The sequence below is a fragment of the Sparus aurata genome, chromosome 21, assembly GCF_900880675.1.
Source record: "Sparus aurata chromosome 21, fSpaAur1.1, whole genome shotgun sequence".
Classification (NCBI taxonomy): domain Eukaryota; kingdom Metazoa; phylum Chordata; class Actinopteri; order Spariformes; family Sparidae; genus Sparus; species Sparus aurata.
The window spans coordinates 23,431,754-23,456,738 of NC_044207.1; the positions used below are offsets into that span (position 1 = coordinate 23,431,754).

General features: G+C 40.9%; 3 protein-coding genes across 4 annotated transcripts; 2 read left to right on the top strand and 1 right to left on the bottom strand.

Moving 5' to 3' along the window:
* Positions 1–4,166: 4,166 nt before the first annotated feature.
* Positions 4,167–9,752, top strand: LOC115571934 (uncharacterized). Its single transcript, XM_030401592.1, has 7 exons — positions 4,167–4,286; positions 4,394–4,495; positions 5,752–5,934; positions 6,016–6,273; positions 7,354–7,446; positions 7,687–7,704; positions 8,920–9,752. The coding sequence occupies exons 2-7, from the start codon at positions 4,426–4,428 to the stop codon at positions 9,003–9,005; spliced, it is 708 nt and encodes a 235-aa protein (XP_030257452.1). The 5' UTR covers positions 4,167–4,286; positions 4,394–4,425; the 3' UTR covers positions 9,006–9,752.
* A 2,850-nt stretch (positions 9,753–12,602) lies between these two features.
* cdc20 (cell division cycle 20 homolog) lies at positions 12,603–16,686 on the top strand. The gene is made up of 11 exons (XM_030401591.1): positions 12,603–12,761; positions 13,087–13,298; positions 13,805–13,947; positions 14,030–14,126; positions 14,220–14,345; positions 14,530–14,726; positions 14,837–14,931; positions 15,023–15,239; positions 15,338–15,463; positions 15,966–16,083; positions 16,203–16,686. Exons 2-11 carry the CDS (start codon positions 13,109–13,111, stop codon positions 16,379–16,381), a joined length of 1,488 nt encoding a protein of 495 aa, XP_030257451.1. The 5' UTR covers positions 12,603–12,761; positions 13,087–13,108; the 3' UTR covers positions 16,382–16,686.
* Positions 16,687–17,972: 1,286 nt separating this feature from the next.
* elovl1a (ELOVL fatty acid elongase 1a) lies at positions 17,973–23,234 on the bottom strand. Of its 2 annotated transcripts, XM_030401777.1 has the most exons (9): positions 22,924–23,234; positions 22,855–22,893; positions 22,093–22,188; positions 21,674–21,864; positions 21,479–21,559; positions 20,153–20,209; positions 19,920–20,025; positions 19,608–19,747; positions 17,973–19,106 (listed from the first exon to the last, which is right to left on the bottom strand). In XM_030401777.1, exons 3-9 carry the CDS (start codon positions 22,151–22,153, stop codon positions 18,798–18,800), a joined length of 945 nt encoding a protein of 314 aa, XP_030257637.1. In that variant the 5' UTR covers positions 22,154–22,188; positions 22,855–22,893; positions 22,924–23,234; the 3' UTR covers positions 17,973–18,797. The 2 variants fall into 2 exon arrangements, with proteins under 2 accessions (XP_030257637.1, XP_030257638.1); XM_030401778.1 differs by lacking the exon at positions 22,855–22,893 and having other exon boundaries at positions 22,922–23,234.
* Between the last annotated feature and the right edge of the window lie 1,751 nt (positions 23,235–24,985).

Sequence of the window (24,985 nt, forward strand, 5' to 3'; positions counted from 1 at the left end):
ATCAGGGCTCTGGATCAAAGGAAAAAAAAGTTCAGCAAAGGTAATTTAAAAAGAAAACGTTCTCTAGGCAACATCAGTTTAAATGTAAACATACGCTGATGCAAAAATTTCGATAGGAACAGAGTTGTGAAATATGACACAGATTAGTCAGGTTTTGATGGCGGGTCAGTGCTGCGTGTGGAGATACTGTTAGGCCCTGCAATAAAGTCAGTAGTGTGTTGGCCACACATTTCAGTCGATCAAGAGTACAATTAAAAAGGAGGAAGGGAGGGAGTAAATGTGTTGAAATTTTATCTTAAACCAATGAAACGAAACACTAAATGAATAAATCAATGTCTTTGTATCTTTTGCCTAATTTAACACAAATTATGGATTATTAAGTTTATTAGTGTACTTAGATTATAATTGTCCTTGTTTACTATCTAATAAAGACCAAATGATTTGCCAAACCTGACAAAAAGTACAGCACATTATATCTTATTAGTGTACTCTAAAAGAAAGTTCAACAATATTATCGCATACAATTCAGTTACTTATTACTATTCACCATTTCTGTAGTGGAGTCTAACCTGTTCAAAAAGACAGTGAATTGAATTTGCATATGATTTTGATATACATTTTAATAACAGATTAATAAAAAATAAAGAGCAATAACACAATATTTGCCACTACCTTCAAACAGTGAAATACTGGTACTCAGACTAAACAAATGCAATGAACTAAACAGAACACAACAGGAACACCAACAAGTCATTGAAGTCATCATTTCTCAAGTCAACTCATACGTCTTTTAGCTCAAAGTCCAAATCAGGTCTCAAGTTATTTATACTCTGTCGTGTCAAGTCATCAAAACAGTGACTTGAGTCCACTGGAGTTCGGGTCACAATGACAGCGTCCACATCTCTGTTTAATCCCAATGGTGGAAATCATATTTTGTCGCTCAATTTAACAGTCAACACACACACATACACCCATAGGCTTGAATATAGTCGTGCACACAGGACCAGACATGCAATAAAGGGAGGAAAAATACCATAGTTTGAGTTTCTAAGGGCTCTGTGCCTTGCTAAAGGGCTGCCAGTTAACACTCAGTGCTGGTTCTGCGGCAGGAGGAATGGGTTCCCATGTACCAGCATGGACCCTAGTGTGTCTAGTTAGAGTTTTACACGTTGCCAAGGTCAGCTATGTCTCATGGGCTAAAACTGGTGGCCATCTTGACCTGATGACGAACTGAAAATGACTTGTATAAACATATTATGCACAAATATGAACAGTGTCATTATAAACAGTGTGGCAGTGTATTGAAATTAATAGACAATGAATATGAGTATGACAATTGCCCAGTTAGTACAAACCAAAACGAGAAATGGTTTATGTATAGAGTTTTTATTGCACAGTGCACAAGTGAAGTCTACTGGGAGCAGTACTGAAGGAAGCACCTGCAGTACCTCTCCTTCTCACACGTGGGGTGTATCGGTCTACCGCCGAAGGAGGGCGATGCAGGGTTTATGCAGTGTCACAGCTCACAAAGCTGTGTAAGGAAGGCAGATGTACATTCAAGAAACCTGAAATGGAAAAACAACGTAAAGAAACACATCATTTCAACCGAGCAGGATCACCAGCTCGTGGAAGGATCGTCTACAATTGTGGTGCAAGTCATTCTATTGGTGTACTGTGTATCACTGCAGAGTCATGTTGGATGACGGAGCACAAAGCAGCCTGTTTCTTAAACTCTCATCCCTCCGTCTCTCTCTCTCTCTCTCTCTCTCTCTCTCTCTCTCTCTTTCTCCGTAAAGTCCCCCACAATCCAACAGCAGACTGTTTATACAGTCACATCACACATATCTTCCATACCTTCCCTTTTTTAAGAATACGCCTGGAGAAGACTGAAGAGTTTTATCAGAGCAGAGCACAACATGCGACATCTTACATGTGCGTAACACACACATGAGATACTAGCTCAAAAATGTTATTGTTAGTGTGCTCATATCATTTGTTTCTGATGACATCAACTATGTATATGAACATCATGTATGATAAGAATAGGAACACAGCATTCACACTTGACCCCGCTGTAATGTTTAGATAAGCGGACTTCGAGGCAGAGATGAACAGAGTGTACCTCGTTATCAGACAAAATAAAAACCACGCTGCGGTGTCAGACAGGACAACAATAAGAGACAGATCAGAAGCTTTACTTGTTTAAATGAACATTAACTGACACCATGCAGGATCACGCTGAACAAGAATCATTGACAAGGTAGATAGCATATATTTTTACTGATTAACTCTCAAAAAAAGAATCAAAACAAACAACGGAATGTTTTTTTTTTGTCTGAGTGTTACACAGGCACAGATATATAACCTCCTTAAGAGAATATAGAGAATGTTATAGCTTAAATATCCTAAACATACTTTTTTAACACATGCAGATCTAAATACTGTCCAACCATTTCAGAAGCGTCTGGCTCTGACACAGTGACGAGGGGCCTTTTCCACAAAGCGTGTTTGCCATAAACTCTTGAGTTTGTTAAGATTTACATAAACTAACCCTGAGTTTTTCCCCCCCCTCTCTCCTGAAGGAGTTTTTCGATGTGTTTTTCTGACTGTGAGTTCATTAAAAACAAAACTATATGAGTCTGACGGTGTCTTCCCTCTCCATGCCGACCCCTGACCACTGAACTCACAGCAGGGTTATTACGTAACCGGGCCAAAACCAGCTGGCCATGATGCTCAATCTCGACAATAAAGATTACAACCGGTGAGAGTGTGCAGGACACTACACATGTACTATAAAAACATAATGTGTGTGGCATAATAGTGCCCGTGTCACATTATTGAAGCAGAGCCACCAGAGGGAAACTCAATAGGCTGAGTAACCGCGGCCTCATCGACACACCCTGACGGAGAAAGCCACAAGGCGTTAAGAGACGGAGCAGCATTTCCTGCTTGGGGGCAGCTGAATAAACACAGTAGAGCCGGACACTTCTAAACTCCACAGGCCAAAACAAAACTCAAACGTGTACTTCAGTAAAAAAAAAAAAAAGAAAAAAAAGGGACATTGGCAGAGAAGCAGCAAAATATGTCAGAGGGAAAACCAGCAGAAGGACTCAAACTTTAACACTGGCTTGATTCTCAGCATTTAAACCTTATAATGTGTATGTGTTTGAAGGAGTTGCAGTCAGATAATTTACTGAAGCAAAAGTGGCAATGCTCAACAGCAAGTAAAACCGTCAACACATATCTTAGAAAGATATACGCAAGGCCGCTGTCAGTGTTCATTTGTCATGTGCTAAATGATTGGATTAAGTATCAGTGATGCATCGTTAACGCGTACGCCATATTTCAATGTCTCAGCTGATGATAACTCTACATGTCAGACAAATGTAGTGTGCTGCTTTTAAATGTAATGGATTAGAAGTCGTAATAAAAAAGTGGGAATACACAAGTAATGCCAAAATTGTACCACTTGATCATTTTTGACTTAGGATAAGATCAGATGTCCCTTTATTGATCTCCCTTGGGAGAACATTCACAGGTAACACAGCAGTACAGAGGGCAAATAAGTAGCAAAGAATAAAATAACAATTGAATAAAAATATGATAAAAACTATGAGAATCAAAATAAGCCTACGTTATATAGTAACTGGGCTTGTGTGTACGTGATGTGTGCAATATATAATAAACGTGAAAATAGATGTGACCGTGCAAAATGTGCAGTGTGCAGGGATGTGAGATATTGAATTAAATAACAATGTGCAAAGGTGTATTTGGTTTAGAGAGGGGGCAGAGAGAGTCGTCCAGTGCAATTCTAAGGTCGCTGATTCGATTCCCGGCATCCCCTGGCTGCAAGTATCCTTGAGCAACATACTGGACCCCAAATTGATACTGATGGGCAGGCTGGCAAATGAAATTCAAGTTCTTCTCCAGACGAATGCATCAGGTTTAAAGTTGTATTTTAATTTGTTTCTACTTTCACTTTCATTCTTACACGTTGCTGATTATACATGACATCACTGCGGGACTTAAAACTGAATTTTCTCTCCGCACATCTACACAACCGGAGAGTCCCAACGCAACAGGACGTGGTGGGCGAGGACCTGCTGGACCACGTGCGGGCTCCATCAGCCAATCAGAGGCGAGGCAGACGGACATTTAAACAAAGCTTCCTCAAAAGTGAAACCTTGATGAGCCGCAGAGACAGAAGAAGAAGAAGAAGAGGAGGAGGAGGAGGAGCAGCAGCAGCAGCAGGAGCAGCAGCAGGGCAGTGCTGAAGTTGTCGTCTGGTACTGACTTCCACAAAGTCAAGGATGTGTTACAGCAGCACTGGTTTCGTTTAAATGGCTTTTTAAAATCCGTGCTATTTATAACTCTGAGGGGCTTTTCCTTGCAGCCGCTGGACTTAAAGCCGAAACAAGAGACGCGATGATGCGTTTTCTTGCCTTTCTCGTGCTCAAGTTGAGCGAGCTGTCACTGGCTTTCCCTCTGCCAGTAGGTAAGAAAACTGTGTCTTTGAATTGCTTCGGCTTCCGGGATGGCTAATGCGAAATGCGAAATAAGAAGATATAATTACACTAAGAAGAAGACTAAGACAAACCTGAGTCAAGTGCGTTAACTTGGCCTTCACAAACAATTAACTTTACCTTCAGCAGCTGTTCTGTGCAGTCGTTTAAAGGTGCAATGTGCAGTTTTGGGGGAAGACATTTTAGAAAGATAGACAGCTCTGCTTTAACAAACTAAATAAGCAAACTGATTGAAAAAACTTAAAAGCCTTAAAGGAGAACATAGTATCGCGCTGTTTTACTTTATTTATATTTGGTGGACCCCGCCACCTTTTCTAGCTTCAAACTGTGTTCTGGGGACCTTATTTATTTATAAAACAGCCTGTTTATTCAGAACAAAAACATGAGTATCTCTCAGTTTTTTTTGTTTTTTTTTGTCACCTCATTCATATTGTAAATATTACAATTCTGAGTGAGTGCCCCTCTCATTTTGGCATTCACACTTACACGCCTCTTCTTGACACAAGACAGTAGGTTATTGCGCAGCTGATTTACACAAATATCACACATGCACAATGTCAACACATTAGCCCCGCAATAAATCCTGCCTTTGTGAAATTTATTACGTGTTTTTTGTTGACACTGGCAGAGAGGCATTAGTTCCACTTTTAGGTATTTTATGTGACCACAGTTGAATGAGTGCTTTTGCTTTTAGTTTTAGTTTTCTAATTGTGTTTCTTTTGTGGCGTGGACTGGGGCCAGTTTCTACAAGGATCTTTTTTTTTTTTTTTTTTTTTTTCAAATTTATTTTTCGGTTGATTTTGGTGTGGACAAACGAGAATGGCGGTGAAACAAAGCCAGCTTTATATTTAGTGCCAGACTTTTGCACCAGACTGCAGAGCAGGTTCTTTCCTCAGGGTGTGACACACCAATCATATCGTCTTCAGCCCTCCGCCATAAAAATAGTTTTCACTTCATAACTTATTTGACCCATGGCAGGTATTAACAACTGCTATTTTAACTTAACAGAAAAAGCCCATCTCCTCGCTGACTGTCTGCAGATAGAGGGATCAGGGATAATCTGAGGCTTCATCGCCAATTTCAAGTTCATTGTAGTCAAGTTCATGTTTGCTTCTTTTGCATCTCCCGTTACATGAAATCTTCCCCAAAGGGACTTGAAATGGACTGTAACATTTGGAGGTACCTTTTCTGAGCTGTTAATGCATGTATTTTGGTTGTCTCCCATTAGATACCATCATCGTGCAGGTTCAGCAGTGGGGAGTGGTCGGTGCTCAGCGGGTCGTGGACCAGGTCCTCGTGAATGGAGTTTCTCTCACTGGGTCAAGCGAGGAAGTTGACAGAATCATCCAAACCTTGTCAGCTGATGCACGTCTTTCAACTCTTACGAGTGTCAACCAGACTTCTGCACTGAGTAAGAAAAACCTAAATGTAACATTAAGGGCTGTGAAAAATGACAAATTGTTTGTTAATAGCTTTTATATCACTTCTTCAGGAAACCACACTGTCCTCCGGTCTCGTGAGTGCATACTGGAGGGTTCTCAGCTGCACTGGACCGACCGTGTGTTCTATGATGGGAAGGTCTATCTGAGTCTGGACCACACGGACACGTGGACGGCCCAGGTACCACAAGCAATGGCCCTGAAAGTGTTGTGGGACCAGGAGCCGCAGCTGACCCGGACGGAGAGGATCCGCCTTCAGGAGGGATGCATCAAGCTAATGAAAGAATTGAGGCTTTCTGGAGAGTCGTCAGGTAAATATTCTTTCTGGCTTTTGAGAAATGCGTTAAGAGATGCGGAACCTAATGAGTTTGTGTTACCTTTCTTTGTTTAACTTAAAGGACAAGTGTAGGATTTAGGACTCGTTACCTTTGAGCCTTTATATTCACACAGGGAGCAGGTCCTTTTCCACTGAGGTGCCATGTTTTTACAGGAGCCTAGCACCACAAATGTACTGTTAAGACGTGGATGCAGCGACGCTGTATTGCTGTTCTTCCAATTTTGCCCAGGGACTTCTAATTTCCCTGTTGCCCAAAAAGCATTTTCCTCGTGGACCGCCATTAGAAGTTAGACGTCTGTTGATGGTCGACAGGACCTGTCGAATTGACTTAAAGGTCAATAATGACCGTTTTTATTATTGATTTATTGTGGTTTAATTTTCATAAAACTTTCCTTGAACCAAGAAAAGTGATTTTAAAAATCTGTGCTGCTGTCACATTGTAAAGTCTGTGGGTAGTGCCAGCTGCAGAAACTCCCCAGCGCTTATTCTGTGGACAGCTTAACCAGGAAGTAAACCGTGAAGCGAGGGAACCTTTTTGGCATATGCCCCAGGCAAGCAATTCTCATTACACCCAATGGATGTTTATTTCAGTTGTATACCTAGAGCAGACAAGCCAAACACTGGCTCTAGAGATGGCCTTTCTTGATTTTTGTGTTGGGGAGGGTGAGGTGATTTTGTTGGTTGCATTCTATAACCTCAGTGCTAGATGCCACTGAACCTCACACACTGGACCTGCGGCAATAGCAGTGTATTGGAGCAAACGTAAACAATAAGGATATGAATATGTCTAGTGTTGAAAATCAAGAGAGAAAAAAGCCTGAACTCTGCTGCTGGCTGTGGATTGTGGAGGCAGCTGATGGCATTTGACTGCGAGTCATTTGACACAATGGGTGCTACCAAGTGACAGCGTTATTCTACAGTGAAAGATCAGTTTTTTCCCCCCCGAGTGATTGCAACAATCCACTTCCACATACAGCACCAATACATTTGATGGTCACCAGTTTTGTTGACACTCGGTCTGGTTACTCATTTCTGGAATGTTTTGTCGCTGCAGGGACTCCTTTGCCAAAGTTTCTGATCCCAGTCTTGGCGCTCACGGCGTTTACGGGACTAATCGTAATCAGCCTCCTCCTCTCCAAAAGGCTGGGTGAGTAAATACGATGTTTTTCTTTCCATTTGGATGATGGTAAAACAAGTTGTACAGCCTTTAATCACAGTTGGATCCTTCATGATACATCAAAAATATCTCTTTTACCAGCATGAAATGCAGCACAACTTGGGTTCATTTTCACACGTCCTGTCACATGATTTTGGTATGTGCTCTCATACTCACGGGGAAATGTAAAGCATAGTCATGTGTTTTGTCTTTCTCTCACTCTCTGCCCAGGTCTGAGGCACCCTGGAGGTAAGACAACAACACTCCCTATGTTTTCTCTGAACTCACAGCAGACTGGAGACTTCTCTGTTAACAGTCATGGGAGAGGATAGCCAGAGAGTTAAATATTAAATCACATCCAAACAATATCCCCCTAGGACGGGTATGATCTTTTCGTTTTCAAGGTGTTGGTGTGTCATTAAGGGTTACTGTGTATACGGTACTCAGTTTTATTATAACTGCATATGACTGCAATTGCAGGTCAGCTGTGGACACTGGGATGACTTTGTTAATGTTCAGAACATTTTTATAAGTGATACGCAATAATCGTGAACAGTGACCTACAGGTCGGCTGTTCACATTTGGTATCAGCAGAAATCCTGAGTGATCTTATTACAAGTGGACAGCTCTACTGTACTGTAAGTACAGGTGTAAACACCCCAAGATGCATTGAGGACGCATTTAAGATCCGATCACTCAGACCATGCTTGGAGGTGTTTTGGGCCGCATGTGACTGCATTCTTTTCGCAGTGTATACCCACACGTGTCCTGGGCCACACTGAAGGACCGCTTACTCTAGTGAGGTCCCCCACTGAACAAGGAGAAGCCACACCAACAGGCAAACTAACCTCTGAACTAGTAACGGCAACATTCCCTGACTCCCTATAGAAATTGTATAATTTTCAGAGTTGTTGAGTGAAGAGAAACTTGACAAACTTTGCAAACCTTTGCCACGACAAATTCAAAATCGTTCATGCCTTCTTTAAAATTTGGCATGAAATGGAGTGCATGAAGTTGTTTCTTTCCTGATTTCATCCATTACACTCAACATACGGTAGAAGACAACATTTTGTTGTAGGTAAACATGTCAAATTTACAAAAATAGTGAATGGTTATTAATAAAGGAAACCGTGGAGAACGTCCCCAGAGTCAGTTTTATGAGTTGTGGAGTTAAGAGAAACTTTATAAACTTTGTGAAATACAATCCCCAACAAAGTATTGACTATTTGGGCCTCCTTGTTAATTCGGCAAATGTTATACATTAAGATATTTCTTTATTTTCTTCACAAAATATTTGCATACAGAGCGGTGCGTTGGATCCGATCACAAGTGGTCAAGATCCATGTTAGTGCCAGGTGTGAACTGATGGGTGTTAAGATGTCTGCTTGTGAGCTTGCAGCCATTATGCAAGCTTTCTTTTTTCCCTTTATGAATGTCAGCCTAATCTCTTTGATTACCTTGCAGGTGTTATTGGCTCAGTCATACATTATCCGAAGGACATGGCTGAAATGGCTACAGAGATGAAAGACAATGGTTACCGTACCCTTTAAGGAGCGGCACCCAAAGTTCCAGCTGGTCAACGGGGTCACGTTTGAGCTTGCTACTCCGTTTATACTGCTGAATGTCTTCTTTACTGATTCAACACATTCTCAACACATTCAGTGTTCGGACTTTGTTGCTCCATGAATGTAACCAAACCTCTGGCTGAAGTACCAACTGCTCACTGTGTGAAACATCTGTGACCAACATTATCGTATGCACTTTAATGCATGTATCACACTTTACACTGGTGTTTTTATTGCATACACTTTCAGAGCGTGCACATATACACATACTGAGTGAAGAAATGTAAATATATTCACCGCCTACAGCAATGTACAAGCTTCTTTTTGCACCGTAACTGTAAGGGCAGACGTTTTTAATGATCTTAATTCCTTGACTGAGCAAGCAAGTAAACAAATAAACAATGGACATGTTCTCAAGTACACACAGTATCTAATGTGAGTTAAGACAATTTCACAAAATGTGTTGTCATTCTGTAGCTAAAGCCCTGCTGAAACTGAGTGTTTTGCCAACGATAGACCATTCGAGTGAAACTCTGCCAATTACTGGATGGAGTAAGTCGGTAGTTATCCAAGCAGTGGGACTGTTTTGGTAAAAACTTGTAAATTTGGTAAAATCTATTTCTATTTGATACTGTACATTGTTGTGTCTATGTACAAAGGTACAAAGGACCTTTTCCATGTTGTTCATGTAAGATTTAAAGATGATGTTCTATTAAAGATACTTTTATGGCATGTTTGTTTTATATCGTCAGATTTATCATTTCATTTAGTGTCAGGTTAATCTGCAATATGAGGAAAACTGATTTTAAATTCATTAAAAAAAATATATATAAATATATTCTGGACAGTTAATTTATGCTTTGGTAGCTCAGTCTCTTTATCATATAATTACAGGGATTGTCTTAAATCGTTAAACACTTGTTACAAGCAGTTTCAGTGTTGCCAAGTTCTTTTGTTTAGTGCTTTACTCTGCCTTGTAAATACTGATGAGGTGGTGTATAACCAAAGGAGAGTGAGAGGGACATTTGCACCTCATCAATGATCAATGAGTAAGAAGTTTAGACATTTGAAACTCATACTTTCAAATCTTCATAGAGGAACATATTAAAATATGGGCATTCTGTCGCTGCATACAAGCAGCAGATTATATTTCAAAGGCAAGTGAAGCAGTATCAATTGCAGCCACAGATTATACTGTTTCCATAGCACAGTTAATCCTTTCAAAACACCAAAATGTTCAGCTGCAGAGTGGATTATTATAAATAAGGTTCAGTCAGAGTCTGAAGGTTCCCTTTGAGTGGCAGGGCCAGCATGTAATGTGTCCCTTCATGGTGCTCCCAATATAATTGTGCCACATTAAAACTGTAATGCCACAGTTAATGAATGGACGAGTGAGGTGTAGTAGAACTCCACTGATAAGGAATACTGTCAATTTATTTTATTTTCAGGAATGTATGCTTCCTGGTTGCTGCAGAAACAACATTTTATGTCATTGTAGGCCAATAATCTCCAAAACAAAACTCTAGTTGTATCTTCTAGGGCTTTGATGATATTTTAGCATTAGAGCACACCGTCCATATTATGCATACAGTGAGATTTTCACTTAATTGATCAGTTGTTTAATGCCATTAATGTCATTATCACACATACACTTTGTTACAAAATCAATCTTTGCTTCTAATCAAAGAGCAATCACTCTTGACATGATGATGTCTTTGATTTTAGGATTACTATGATAATTAACTGTGAAGGACAAAGAAGAATCGAATAGGAGCATTAGTACTCTGGCCATTGAAAAAATCTAATTTTCAATCGCTGAAAATACTTCTTGTGGAGTACTATTAACAGCAAGTGAAATGGGATTGAATCTTATTTCTTTTAAAAACTGATCAGCTGTGAATGGCCCAAACATTTGCTTTGTTATCTCATCCTTCAGATTGTAAGGAAGCCTTTGATTTCCTTAATCCAACCAGATAACATCACAATCGTAATTTGACATTTGAAAAGTGATGTTCACTATGGGTCTTTTGAATAAATAAATCATAGGTTAGTAAATTATGAGTGGATCTAAAGGTTAATGTCTTATACAGTATTTTTTTATAGACTACAGTTTGCATTAGTATGTCCTCAGGGGGCTCCTCCACACTGGGACCTATGTCCGGGTTGCTGCTGGGGTGCTGTCCTTGGGTCCCTTTGGCCCGGCCAGCTGTTGTCTGTCAGGGTCGGGGGGCCTGGGCACTGGTGCCCCCCATGGCACAGCCTGTGACTCCTCCCAGTGTGGCCGGCCCCAAAGGTGGCGTTTCCTCACTCCTCAGTGCCTTGCCATGTCTCCTTATTGCCAGTAGTAAGAATGTGCAGGTGTGTGTGTGTGTGTGTGTGTGTGTGTGTGTGTGTATAGTATGGAAGGTGGGAGGGAGGGGCTTTCTTTATTATTGTTCTATCTTTCTTGTGTAAAGCACTTTGTGCTACATGTCCATGTATGAAAAGTGCTCTATAAATAAAGTTGATTTGATTTGATTTGATTTTGATTATGTTATTTGCATTTAAAGATATATTCCAGTATAAAATGGGCGCTCTACTGATATATCCCTAATCCTTATGACATAATATAATATAATATAATATAATATAATATAATATAATATAATATAATATAATATAATATAATTAGACACACATTTGTATTACTGCACCTGTGCACATGTAGCCAGCGACACCAACAGACTCAACAAACTGATCAGGAAGGCTGGCTCTGTGATTTGCTGCAAACAGGACACTCTGGAGGCTGTGGTGGAGAGGAGGACACTGAAAAAACTGTTATCCATCATGGATAATCCTCTCCACCCTCTCCAACTCACACTGGTCAGACAGCGGAGCACCTTCTCTGGAAGACTGCTTCAGCTTCGCTGTCGTAGCAATAGATACAGGAAATCTTTCCTGCCACAATCCATCACTTTATACAACAACTCTCTCACCTCTGCCTGACAGAGAACTCTGGTCTCTCTACTGTTTTGTTGTATATATTATTATTTGTTATAGTATATTTTGCATATTTTGTTTTGTTGTATATATCATTATTGTTTATTGTTTATAGCACACTGTGCACTGTATATATACACTATGTATATATTGGATTCTATTTATGTTATGTATGAAATGTTTTATTTGCGGACCCACTACTGCTGTAACAAAATAATTTCCCAGTCTGGGATCATTAAAGTAATTCTATTCTATTCTATTCTATGTGATCTTTTCTTACATTTGTCACCCTCAAATTATCAAATAAACACATTTAATAAATGTCAGTCTGACATTTAAAAGTGAAGCGACCTACACAACATTTTCCTTAGATAACGTCGTTTTTCCTTCTTCTTAGATTTTCACAACAGTAATATCCTCTTGTGGTCGGTAGATGGCGGTAGATTTTTGGGGAGGAGGATTGTTTTCCGGCGTTGATCTTTCAGGAAGTTCTCTTCGACCAATCAGATAATCGCATTCGTAGGCGTTACCATAGGAATACCATGGCGATAACGGTACCTTCTTGAATGAACCAATCGCAGGGGCGCATTCTGGGATTTAAACGGAGTGGCGTCATTTGCACCAAATTCAAACTTTGGAGAGAGACGAGAGAGAAAGGCCAGTGCTGCTGCAGTGTATTCCACGTTTTCTGTGACGAGAGAGCTCATTTTGATTGTTGTAAAGTTCACAAGTGGCACATTTTGTTTCGGTTAATCATCACAGGTATGTCTCAGATTTCTACATAGCGGTTATTAAACTTTTAAAGCGTGTAATGCTAGCGAAGTGTATGCTAACTCGTGCTCGGTTAAGTTACTTTATGTGAGGTTGGCTGCATTCGTACAGAACAAACTGAAATGGCAACGTAAGGTGTGGTTGAAATAACTTGCAGTTCAAGGAAGGTTTTAGATAAGCTAAATAATTGTTTAAGCTAACTCTGATATCCTACCGTTAGCATCGTTCGGCAAGCTAGCCCTCGTTGAGCTGTAGCTAATATGAGGTTTGTTGTTGTTGCACATCAGTCTTACTCTTCATCGGTCCTGATGTACAGGTCGTGTGAAAACCTGGACAAAATGGCGCAGTTTGGGTTCGAGAATGACATCCACAGTATCTTGAAGCTGGACATGCCCATCACAAACGCTCCCATGGCGAGGTGGCAGAGAAAGGCCAGCTCATCTAACACATCCGCCTTGAACGGCCTGTCGCCCGGTAAATCTGCCAATTCGTCGCTGAGTTCATCAAAAACACCAAGCAAAACACCAGGTAATGTGCGACGATCCAACTTGAAATTTAAAAAAGCTCTGTAGCTGTTAACCCGCAAAGGCCTGAATTTTGTTTTCCATGCAGCGTTCCAGCAGGTGTTTGATTTAAGTGAATTTTAAATTTCAGTCTGGCTCATTTATAATCCCAATTCGACATTGGAGTGGGTTAATTGCCTTGGATGTTTAGGTTCTGTGGGGTTTTTTGGTTTCAGGAAGGTAAAAATGTCCTTTTTAGATGGTTTACATATTAAGTTTAGTCAACATCTAATTCAGTGTTATCATCGGTGGTTTTCAGTGTAATCTTATTTCAAGTACTCACCAAGCAGATCCAGGGCCAAAAAAAGTTCAGCCAATAAATACACAGGTCATTAAATCACCATTGAGGCAAACGTTGCTTTAATTAATAGAATAGCTATTTTTATCTGCTGCTGGCTGTCTAGGTCTTTGAGGGTTTATCAACTTGTATTTCTGCAAAAGTTAAACACTTTTTTTCTTTTTGTATCATAGGCAAAAATAAAAAACAAACGCCCTCTAAGATGGGAGGCGACCGCTTCATTCCCACACGAAACAGCAAACAAATGGATGTCGCAAGTTTCCTGCTCTCAAAGGAGAACGAGCCCGTGGACGCAAACAATCCAGGAGTATCATCAGTAAGTTATTCTGATGTATCCACTTTCTTTTGAAATGCATTTTGTGAATTGAGAATTAACGCTAAAACTTTTTTTTTTAAAGGAAAACCAGAAGGCCATGTCTATGTCACTAAATGGATACAACATCGAAGACGCAAAGATCCTGCACCTTGGAGGGAAGCCACTGAATGCTCCAGAGGGTAAGGCTATACTAGTGCTTGGCAGGAATATTGCACAACTACAGAGATCAAGGAGTTTTAATTTATTGTCTGCTTTTTTGGTCTAATTTACAGGCTATCAAAACAACTTGAAAGTCCTCTACAGTCAGGCTATTACGCCTGCCTCTATGAAGAAAACCAGATACATATCTACAACTCCTGACAGGATCTTGGATGCTCCTGAGCTTCGAAATGATTTTTGTAAGTTTGCTTTTCCTGATGACATCCATTCATGAACAGCTATGTATGCATAACTTGTCACATCTTGGGTTAAGAGCAATCCTAGGAGTCTGCATATCAGTATGTTAGTATTTGTGTTTAAATACAATTTTTATGTGCGTTTTTGTTCTTTATGCCACCAAACAAACACTTGTTTTTCTTCCAGATTTGAATTTGCTTGACTGGAGCAGTCGAAATATCATGGCTGTGGCACTTCATAACAGTGTTTACTTGTGGGATGCCACTCAAGGAGACATCATTCTTCTCATGAAGCTGGAGCGGGAGGAAGACTACATCTGCTCACTGTCCTGGACCAAAGAAGGAAGCTATCTTGCTATCGGCACAAGTGACTGCAAAGTTCAGGTCAGTGTACTAATGAACACACCAGCTCCGTTTCCTAGGGACACATGGCACTCAAAGAACTGTCTCGTAATTGTTTTTAATCATACATGTTTGTCTCCTCTTTTTTTTAGTTGTGGGATGTTGAAAACCAGAAGCGCTTGCGCAGCATGGCCAGCCACACGGCTCGAGTTGGAAGCCTGAGCTGGAATGACCATGTTCTCTCCAGGTACAGTTGTGTCTTAATCTATTTATAAAAGATTAAAACTTCCGTTTCCATTATGTGTTTGACCCTAATCTAATGTTTCTCTCCTCCTTAGTGGCTCAAGATCAGGACACATCCACCATCATGACGTGCGGGTGGCAGAACATCACATCTGCACGCTCACTGGTCACTCACAGGAGGTTTGTGGGCTGCAGTGGTCCCCTGATGGCCGATACCTGGCCAGTGGAGGCAACGACAACTTGGTGTGTGTATGGACCCGTGCGCAGTCGCAGCCGGTCCGCTGCTGGAGTGAACATCAAGGAGCTGTGAAGGTGGGTGGTAGTAGTGATTATGATACTTGTATTTAATCTTCTGCTGTAGATCGTGCTGAGCTTGAAATTCACTTTTGGATATGTTGTCACTATTACAGGCTTTGGCCTGGTGTTCGTGGCAGCCAAGTATACTTGCAACTGGAGGTGGGACCAGCGACCGTCACATCCGCATCTGGAATGTAAACAGCGGCTCCTGCATCAGTTCTCTTGACACTCAGTCTCAGGTAACTACACACTTCTAGATCCTTTTAGATTCAATGGTTGTTCTCATTTAAAATGTACTTAAAGATATATAATTAACATTTCTGCATTTAAAATGTCTAAAAACAACCAGACCTTTTTTCTAAATGTTGAGGCGTGTTCTTGCATTATCCCACATTTTTCCAACAATTTTCAAAGATTGAAACCCCATTTTATTAAAGCTAATGGTGCATTTTGTTTGGTTGCAATAACTTTTGAGTGAGGAAGTCGGCAAGAGTAAAAATGTGAATAAAACTTGCGTACATACCTAGTCTGGGAACATTTCTGCCCGAGTCTAAAGATTTTCATCATGAATGATGGTAATTTTAACAATGAAGACAACAACTCCCGTGATGCCACACCATTTGTCTATTTTGACTGAGGGGTCCCATAGTAGCAGAGATTATATACTGTTTAATTTGGAAATTATTTTAACTTGGTGACAATGAAAGTCTTTCTTCAAATCGCACATCTTTTACTTTTCAGATCTCGTCACTGGCTTTTGCACCAAACTACAAGGAGCTGGTCTCTGCCCACGGTTACGCCCACAACAGCGTCGTTATCTGGAAGTATCCCTCTCTCACCAAGGTGGCAGAGCTCAACGGTAAGTTTGTTTTGAATTCTATTTTTGACTCTTGACTTTAAACGAAACATTCAGTGAACTGTGAAGCGCTAGACTTAATTTCTGCAGGTCTTAACACATTGTAATGGTTTTTATTTCAGGCCACGAGGACAGAGTTCTGAGTTTGACGATGAGCCCGGACTGCTCTTCCATTGCGACTGTGGCTGGAGACGAAACTATCCGTCTGTGGAAGTGCTTCGAAGTGGATCCCGTAAAGAAGGCGGCCAAAGAGAGGATGGTGAAATCAACTAGTGGTGTCATTCATCAGTCAATCAGATAATGAGGTTTTTGAGAATTGTTTTTGATCTATGAAATCAATTATGCGCAAATGTTTTATTTATCCACAATAAAGAGTTCCACCCATTGTTTTCGCCTTAAGTGGCAACTTTACTTCTCTGATCAGTGGTGTAAGGGGTTGATGGTCTCCATTGTTTATACCGGCCTAATGTGGTAAAGCACAAATGTGTTGGCTTTTAAGCAGTTCTGTTTTTTGAAGTGTGTATTTATGACCTTCACTTGGCTTTTTATTGTAATCCTGATGCATTATACAGTAAGATGGGTTATAAATAAATGGTTTGTTCCCCATGTGTGGTTTTATCACTTTATTTGTATGTTTTGGCTCTTCCATGTTGCAAACTTTGACTGGGGTCTAGTACTAAGATGGAATGAAAGACCTTTTTATATTAATCACAGCATATTGACACCTGCCAGAATAGAAATGGTGTTCTTATCCTGCAAATGCAAGTAATGGATCTGTGTCAATGGATTAAAACCTTTTAAGTGTCAGTGTTTACTGATGCTGCAGCGCTGTATTTAAGATTATATTGCTCTTGTGGTTCATTCTGAACATGAGTCATGAAGAGGGTGCTGCATCTGAGGTTTAATTTAAACCATTTTTGATTCTAGAAACGGGGATACTGTCAACTGGAATGGCACCCAGTAGAGAGGATACCTCTGCCCAGGACCAGCAGTCTGATTTTGTGCTCATATTGTTTTTGGTTTTAAAATTTTTTTTTTTTTTTTTGGTCCCCATTGGGATTGTTGTCTATTTATGGAGGGAGGTTCAGTCCAATTCCAGTTTTCACTCCTCTCTCCACCCTGAGCTTGTAATTTTGTTAATTAGCTGTGCATTAAGCCACAGGATGACTTCATCAATGAAACCATTTGCTGTTGTATGTTGGAACAGAGATCTCCATAAATTCTGTCCGTAATGTTGAAAATGGCCAAAAATGGCTGTACTTTTCTAGGATTGAAAGCTTTAAAAAGTATGACTACTACCTGTGTGCTCATCATAGTTGTTCGTCTTAAGCCGAGGATTTTATCATCTTTTTCCAATTATCTACCCTGACCTCACCCCCCCGCAGCCTTACCTAAAGTCCCAGATGTTGGAGGCAGTTTAAAAAGTTTTTTTCATCCGAGCCCTGATGATCCCAACCTACCTGCTCATTTATGTTTTTTCCTGTCTTTGTTTGCTAATGGTGCCTGTGCACATTATTTTCTGTCAGGTCTTTCGTTGGGCCTCTGTTTGCCTGTTTGGACACACCATAGTGTAGAAAATCATAAACGCCTGGATTAGATTTATTTGCAGTGAAACATTTAGAAACAAAATAATAAATATTTAGAGTATTTACTTCTGTTTAAGTCAGAAACAAGTTAATCTTTTGGATATCGTGGATTAACTAACATTTGAACGGCTTCTGAATACATCTTAAAATCTACTCATGTAGTCTTAAATGAATAAGATGCATTCTAAAAAAAGGCCAGCAGTGCTTCAAGTCTTGACCCATCCGCCTCTGCACACATGTAAACAACAGTAGAAACGCTGCTACATTTATCAACTGTGCGACACATTCTGCAGTGATATTCAGAAACAGACGTCTACAGCACACTTTTTATTTCATCCTGATTCAATAGAAAAGCACTTTATTTCTTATTATCGTTAGGCACACATGGTGCTGCGAGAAAAGACCATACAGTCTTGCAAAGCTCAGAATGGATTCATATGGATGAACATTCAAAAGCAGGGTATATCACACTACCTTATTATGCAAAAATGCAAAATGCATAAATACTGTAATATACAGTATAACATTTCTTTTCCACAGTTCTTACAAATTGAAAAATTGAGGTGCGGCATGTGTCTTACAAAGCACACACCGTAATTGCTTTCCAAATGACACAGACCTTTATCTAAAACTTATTTTATTTGAAAAGATAAATAAAAAAAAATTAAAAAAAACAGAAAAAAACTAAATATTTGACATTTACAGTGTAACTTAGTAGCAGTTATTTAAATGTGCTAGCCTTCAGTGGAAACTGTGTGATTCTCCCAAGCGACAAAGTCATGCCAGATAAACAGCAGTTAGTGTGAGTCGAAACTGTGCGGGGTCGAGCCCAAGTCGAAAAATACTATCAGTGAGAAAAACGAGCACCAAATGTCGTCATACAGTGTTCATCACAGTTAATAGATTTTGCAACAACTAACAAACACGACGTGGCAAAGTAGAGATCACCGGCAAAACACGACATGCCATTCATATCCCAACAAGTGTGCTCAAGAAAAAGAAACTATGATTATATACACAATTATGAAGTTTAGAAGTAGCATATTGGAATCTGTGCCGTTCCAATGTGCTCCTGGATATGAATGACATAGCTCCTCCAGGGCCTCCTTCTCATTTTCCAGAGTCACCGAGTTAGATTTCTTTTACTTTGCCCAGGAGGATTTTGCCATTGGTGTGGTGTTGTGCAGTCCCGTTCCCAAGGTGTTTCCCGTTGGCCACCACAGCGATAGGTTCACTGGTTGAGCCGTTCAGCTTCGGCGCGTCGTTGCTGGGCGGCGGCCGCTTGCCCTTAATGTAGGCCTGTAGCCAAAAGTTGGAGAAGAGCAGGAAGAAGAACGTGCCGTACATCCAAATGAGGTGGATCCAAAGGGGATTCTGGTAGTCGCACTTTGTCATGAAGTAGTACTGGCTGATGTGGACGGAGATCAGAACGAACTGCGTCTGTGAAATGACAGGGAAAGGACAGACTGTTGTCAAGAAATGTCATTCGCAGCCAGATCCGAGGTAAAATCAAATAATGAATAGTTAAGGGACAGTTCACCACAAAATCAAGAAACACATTTTTCCTCCTCTGCCCTCTCTCAAATATGATGGAACTATATCGCACTCGGCTTGTGGTGTTTAAAGCGGCAAAAACAAACACTTGGAAAAACTCATCAGTGTATCTTTCCAGAAATGATGACCTGGTTACTCAAGATAATCCACAGAACCTCTAAAGAGATCGGAGCTATTTTCTTTCTACTGAAATACACCCCCCAACCCACTCAAGATGGCAGACCTGTAACGTTAGCTGGCTTAGTTAGCTCGGCCCTCGTCCATGAGTAGATGCGCTCCCTTCTGCCACCACCAAAATAAGTTAGATGTCTAAATCGTGGCATAGGTAAGAGGAAAAATTGCATTTTCAATTTCGGGGTAAACAGTTTCTTTAAAATGGGGACATACAAGCTGGATGGCGGTCATGTACTTCTTCCACCACAGGTATTTCTGGAAGCGAGGTCCTGCAGCAGAGAGTCCGTAGTAGAAGTACATGATAACGTGGACGCAAGCATTTACCAAGGCGTGGAAGGAGCCCATTCCCCCTACTTCAGAAGAGAAAAAAAAACACACAGAATTGTGTCAAACAGCTGTACTGTTATTGCCCTTATTTATTGTTTGACACTTAAATGTCTTTGGATGCAATATTCCTTGTTTCTCATGCATAACGTGAGCATGTACGAAGTGTTTTGCATTGATAACACACTGTGTGAACCTCACCAGGAGTCAAGGTGATGCCCCACCACCACGTCCAGGGCATGAAGGAGTGATGGAATACGTGGAGAAACGTGATCTGGCTTTGTTTCTTCCTCAGCACAAAGAAAACCTTAAAATAAAGTAAAGACCCAGCTTTAAGTTAACATGCAAAAAAGGCGGTTAAAAATATATTTTTTTAAAAGCCACGAGAAAAGGGCGAAAAATTAAAGTGTTTGGAGAGATGAAAATGTCTTTACTGTGTCAAGGAGTTCGATGTATTTTGAAAAGTAGAACACCCAAGCCACTTGGATCATCTGAGGGAAGAAAGAAGAAAGAAGTTCTGTTAAATATACGACTGTGGACAATCCTGCAAAGGCGATAATCCTTCTTTCGAAAGCCACTAGAGCCTGAAGGTTTGTGTTTTTAAGGTTGAATACATTGAACCAATGTATGTACACTGTAAAGAAAATCAATCAATAAAAATAAAAATCATATAGAACTTTAGCGCTTGCCTAGGTTGAAAGAACTTTGAATTTCTTGTTCCACCAGTCAGGTGGACGCTGAATAATAGATATATTTGCCGTAAAACTATGATGTCACAGTGAGGTTGACCTTTGACCTTTTGGATATAAAATGACATCACTTTATCATTTTATCCCATGAGACATTTGTCTAAAATTTTGTCGTAACTATCATACGAATTGTTGAGAAATGTGTCAACTTTTGGGCTTCAACGTCGATAAATCAGGTCTTCCTTGAAGATCAATCGGCCAACGAAATGCTATTTGCTTCGGCAGCAGCCAATAGCACGGGATGTTAGTCAAGCCCCGCCCCACCCCTTAAGGCAAGTTGCCGCCACTGACTCGCCTCAAACACTCAGCTCTCAGTTCACAAAGCCAGACTGGGACAGAACAGCAGACGGAGGCAAAGTTGACAAATTTAATACAGTAACGAGGTGGTTTTCTGTGGCCGGGCTGAGTAAGCAAGGACTGCTCGCTGTGCTAATGGCAGCTAACTACATTTAGCAGCAGTACGGCACTTACTGGTAGTTATGTTGCGAAAGTAACTCTACTAGAAAAAAAACTCCATGAATGACCTTGGTACTGTAGCTGAAGCTGCTGGCTATGAGTATGTTCATTAGCAGTTACTCTAGCAACAAGTAAAAGTCTTTGTCTAGAGTCAGTAAATAACCTCATAATAATAATAATAATAATAATATATGTGAAAAAACATCAATTTTGACTTCATGGTGGACAGTGGTGCCACATTTTCTCAATACATTTCTGAGATATCGCATTTAAGAGATGGGACTCCATGAGTCACAGTGACCTTCGACCTTTGACCACCAAAACGTAATCAGCTCATCCTCAAGTCTGAGTGAACATTTGTACCAAATTTGAAGAAATTCCGTGAGGCGTACAGACGTACAACCCAAAAACACAATGATAAACTAAAGTGCCTGAGTAGAAGTACTTGGTCACAAGTACTTCTACCTGGCAAATTACACAGCCAAGGTTAACATGTAAGGCAGCATTTTAAACTAATACCGGTAACAGTGTAGGAAGAACAGTTCAGGGACTTACCCGAAGAGCCTGGGGGCTTCTTGAGTAGTCAATGAGGTCACATCTCCACGAGTAGGTGGTGCCCCATCCGGACAGCATGAACTGGTTGTTAGAAACACATGAGCGGCTGTTATCAACATTTCACAAACACTCTGCATTCTGTAGAAAGAAACAGGGAAAGAAACCAGCAAATAACTTGTCAGTCATTCCGTTTACCTCAATGACTATGTATGCGTTGAGTAAAACCATGCTGAGGTTGTAGATGATCATGGCTACGTTGAGACGGAAAGGCTTGCGGTGCGCCATCAGGCGAGGTCCGACGTACACCGAGAAGAAGACATAGACCAACAGGATGCAGGTCATCTGTACGGGGCTCTGCATCAGTGGGTAGTCTCTGATTCGGGCATCTGGTGGAGAAAACACACACAGTCCTTATTGTCTAACACACACACACACACACACACACACACACACACATCTGGGAAGGTCAACAGTAAATGTAGCTTATACACAACGTTGGGCAAATTCAAGAAAATCAATTCTCCTTCTACACAGTATTTTACATCCCCAGTTATTCAGTCATATTTCAACATAGTCACAGGTGAAAATCTACAACAGAGACAAAAGACACTCACCAGTCCTCGCCTGTACGTAATTGTGGAACTTTAACATGTTTGACGCCACGTTTTGGAGCATGGTGACTGCTCGTCTCTGGTCCTATAAAACCCCTCCTGGAAAACAAAAAGAAAATAAGAGAGGAGAAAGAGTTAGAAAGTGCTGAAAGTGAGGTTTGGTTGGGCAGGTGAGCTACGAAGCAACCCGTCCACCTGCTTTCCCACTGACTGAGCAAACAGGAGACAGCTGCACTGGCTCATCAAACACCCCCGAGTACCCTTGTACCTAAAAAAAAAAAGAACTCTGAACTATGAGCTCATTTTACTGCCTAACGCAAGGTGTAGCATGAAACGACTCAAAAGCTGTAATTCATTCAAAAAGTCAAGGAGAAAAATGATGCTTCAGCATTTAAAAAAACAGAATACAACCTCTGGATGTTTTATGGAGGATTGTGAAACATCCGAGTTAGCTGTCACTCTAAACACAATGAAATACTCTCATGCTGACTAACAGAGCAAGTCAAACAGGTGAGGCAGAGAGCTTGGCACATATACGGCCAGCCTAGTCAAGCTACCGTGATCAGTGTTCATCAGGGATTTCCAGAGGAGGGGAACCACAAAATGAACAAAAGAACTCACTTCATTCAAAGCAGCAAAAGCTAAGAAAAGTTTGGCTTGTCTTATTTAACCATGGAATGCAAGTTGTATCTAGCAAAAACACACAGGAGCAGCACAAATGTTACATGATCTCTGCTAAAATACCTGCTTTTGCGAGTGACTCACCTGCTGAGCAACAAGTCCTCAGCACACACACACACACACACACACACACACACACACACACACTCACACGCCGGTCTGTGAGGAAATCAGCTGCACAGCCTGGGCAGGCAGCACTCAGTCCCGAAGGATCCAACACCAGTGAGAGGGATCAGGTCAAAAAAAAGAAAAAAAAGCCAAGCATGCAAAGCTAGTCCAGTGCTGGTAAGCCCCCCAGCTGTCCTGTAGTGTTTCCTGATTGTTTACTTCCTACAATCCTACAGGGGCTGAAAGTCTGACCGGTAACAAAAAAAGAGGAGAGAGACTGAGAGAGGAAGCAAGAGGGGGATGAGTTGAAGTAAGTGAGAAGCCGGCTGTGCTAAGTATGGGACCGGGATCATTCAAGTCAATTTAAACCCCAAGGCACTACTACAGAGCTCGCTAGTTTCAGAACCACACCCTGTTTCAATGCCAGGCTCCACCTTCCTGGCCTCACTTTGCCTGTTTGTGATTGGCCCGTCTCAATGAATAATGGTGAAGGAGATGAAGGCCCAGGGTTTAAGAAACCAAGCCCCCAGGGGTGACTGGTTCCAATAAAAAAAACATAAAAAAGCATATAAGGATAAAAAAATGTTTTTTTTTGTGACAAATATGACGAAACTGCTGACTTTAAAGTAAGACGGCGAAAACATGTAACATGAGAAGAGTTCTAAAGTTGGGATGATCCGGGGAGGAGAACATTTCACCTGATTTGGGCCAAAGGTGAGAACACATTTCATACATTCACAAGTTGAACGTAACATTTTCCCTTCACCCATCCCTTCCAGTGGCGTGGCACCGAGGTTGGGTTCCAGTCCAACCCTCGCAGCTATGACGAGCTCTCCTGCGCCTCTGGTTTTACCTGTTCCCCGAGCACCGGCAATGCTGGGCGTGAGGAACCATAACCGCTCCTCCACACGTACGATCGGCTGGAATGAAAAGAATCCGTGCACGAGAGAGAGGGAAGGAGGCAGGAATCCTCATTGTGTTTACATAGCCTGTTGTTTGACAGTCTAGCACATGCTGTCTCTTTGATGGATTCTAGGAAAACACCAGATATTTGAATCAGTTAAAAATAAGGTAAAAGCCAACACGACATGGGAATTTCCACCGTGAAAATGATAAAGGGGTTAAGAAGTGACATTAAAGCAGAGGCCACGTGTTGGTTTTAACTTTTTAAGTTTAAGAGTCAAACTCTGTGTAATTTCTGCTGCTGTGGTCTCTCAATCAAAAACAGAATACTGAAGTATCGTGAAAGCGTGGCCGGTTGTTGTCTTCTCTCTTAAACAACCACCATGGACCATATTCACACGGAGGCCATTTTCCTGGAAAGCTGGAATGTTGTGCTGCTGTCTTCAAGTCAATTAACGTGGCAGTCTGACAAAATTCCTTTCAGGTCTTCCTGATTGATTAACAACTGTAAAGACAATGTGTAGTTTAATTCAGAGGGACATTGAGACATAATATCAAGGTAGCTTCCATTAGACAAAAATTAGCATTCAACCACATTCTTGCCAACGCTACTGCTTGACATCATGCCGTTCTGTTGCGATATGATTATGAAAAGTGTAAATTATTTCAGAAATATCTGCACAGATCTAGGAGACATTTGTCAAAACCTGAACCTGTTAGCTTGGAAGAATGCTAACACCAGCCCACGAGTTATCAAATACGTTTTTTTTTTTTTTTTTTACCTTGAAATATGGACGAATACGTCTCCAGATTTTCACTATCCATCATCTTTTCAGTTGCGGATCGCTAGGGAAGTTTCTCTGACTTAATACAATTACATTATCCCAGCATTCAAGTTCCCTACACTGATCTTTGAGGAAAATGGCCGCCGTGTCAGTACAGTCTGTTGCTGATGAAAATCTATTTACCTACATTTATTTTTACGGACGGGATAATGTCGATGTAAGTTTTACTCACATTCAGCAACCACCATGTGTTGGAACAAACAGAAAAAGATGCTAATATCTTTTAATACAATCTCTGTGCAAAACAGCTTATTACAAACTAAATTCTGGGGAAAATGAAAGCAACAGTCACTGCATTTGATACTTCCATGTGTATTGCTGGAGGTACATGCATCAGAAAAGGCCTAAAACTTGCCCTG

Coding starts and splice junctions, on each gene's coding strand:
- elovl1a (XM_030401777.1), bottom strand. CDS start 22,153: ATGCTCCAAAACGTGGCGTCAAACATGTTAAAGTTCCACAATTACGTA. Junction 20,026..20,152: donor ACATCGAACTCCTTGACACA/GTAAAGACATTT, acceptor CTTTATTTTAAG/GTTTTCTTTGTGCTGAGGAA. Junction 19,107..19,607: donor ACATGACCGCCATCCAGCTT/GTATGTCCCCAT, acceptor GTCATTTCACAG/ACGCAGTTCGTTCTGATCTC.
- cdc20 (XM_030401591.1), top strand. CDS start 13,109: ATGGCGCAGTTTGGGTTCGAGAATGACATCCACAGTATCTTGAAGCTG. Junction 13,948..14,029: donor ACAATCCAGGAGTATCATCA/GTAAGTTATTCT, acceptor TTTTTTTTAAAG/GAAAACCAGAAGGCCATGTC. Junction 15,464..15,965: donor CTCTTGACACTCAGTCTCAG/GTAACTACACAC, acceptor TTTACTTTTCAG/ATCTCGTCACTGGCTTTTGC.
- LOC115571934 (XM_030401592.1), top strand. CDS start 4,426: ATGATGCGTTTTCTTGCCTTTCTCGTGCTCAAGTTGAGCGAGCTGTCA. Junction 5,935..6,015: donor CAACCAGACTTCTGCACTGA/GTAAGAAAAACC, acceptor TCACTTCTTCAG/GAAACCACACTGTCCTCCGG. Junction 6,274..7,353: donor GCTTTCTGGAGAGTCGTCAG/GTAAATATTCTT, acceptor TTGTCGCTGCAG/GGACTCCTTTGCCAAAGTTT.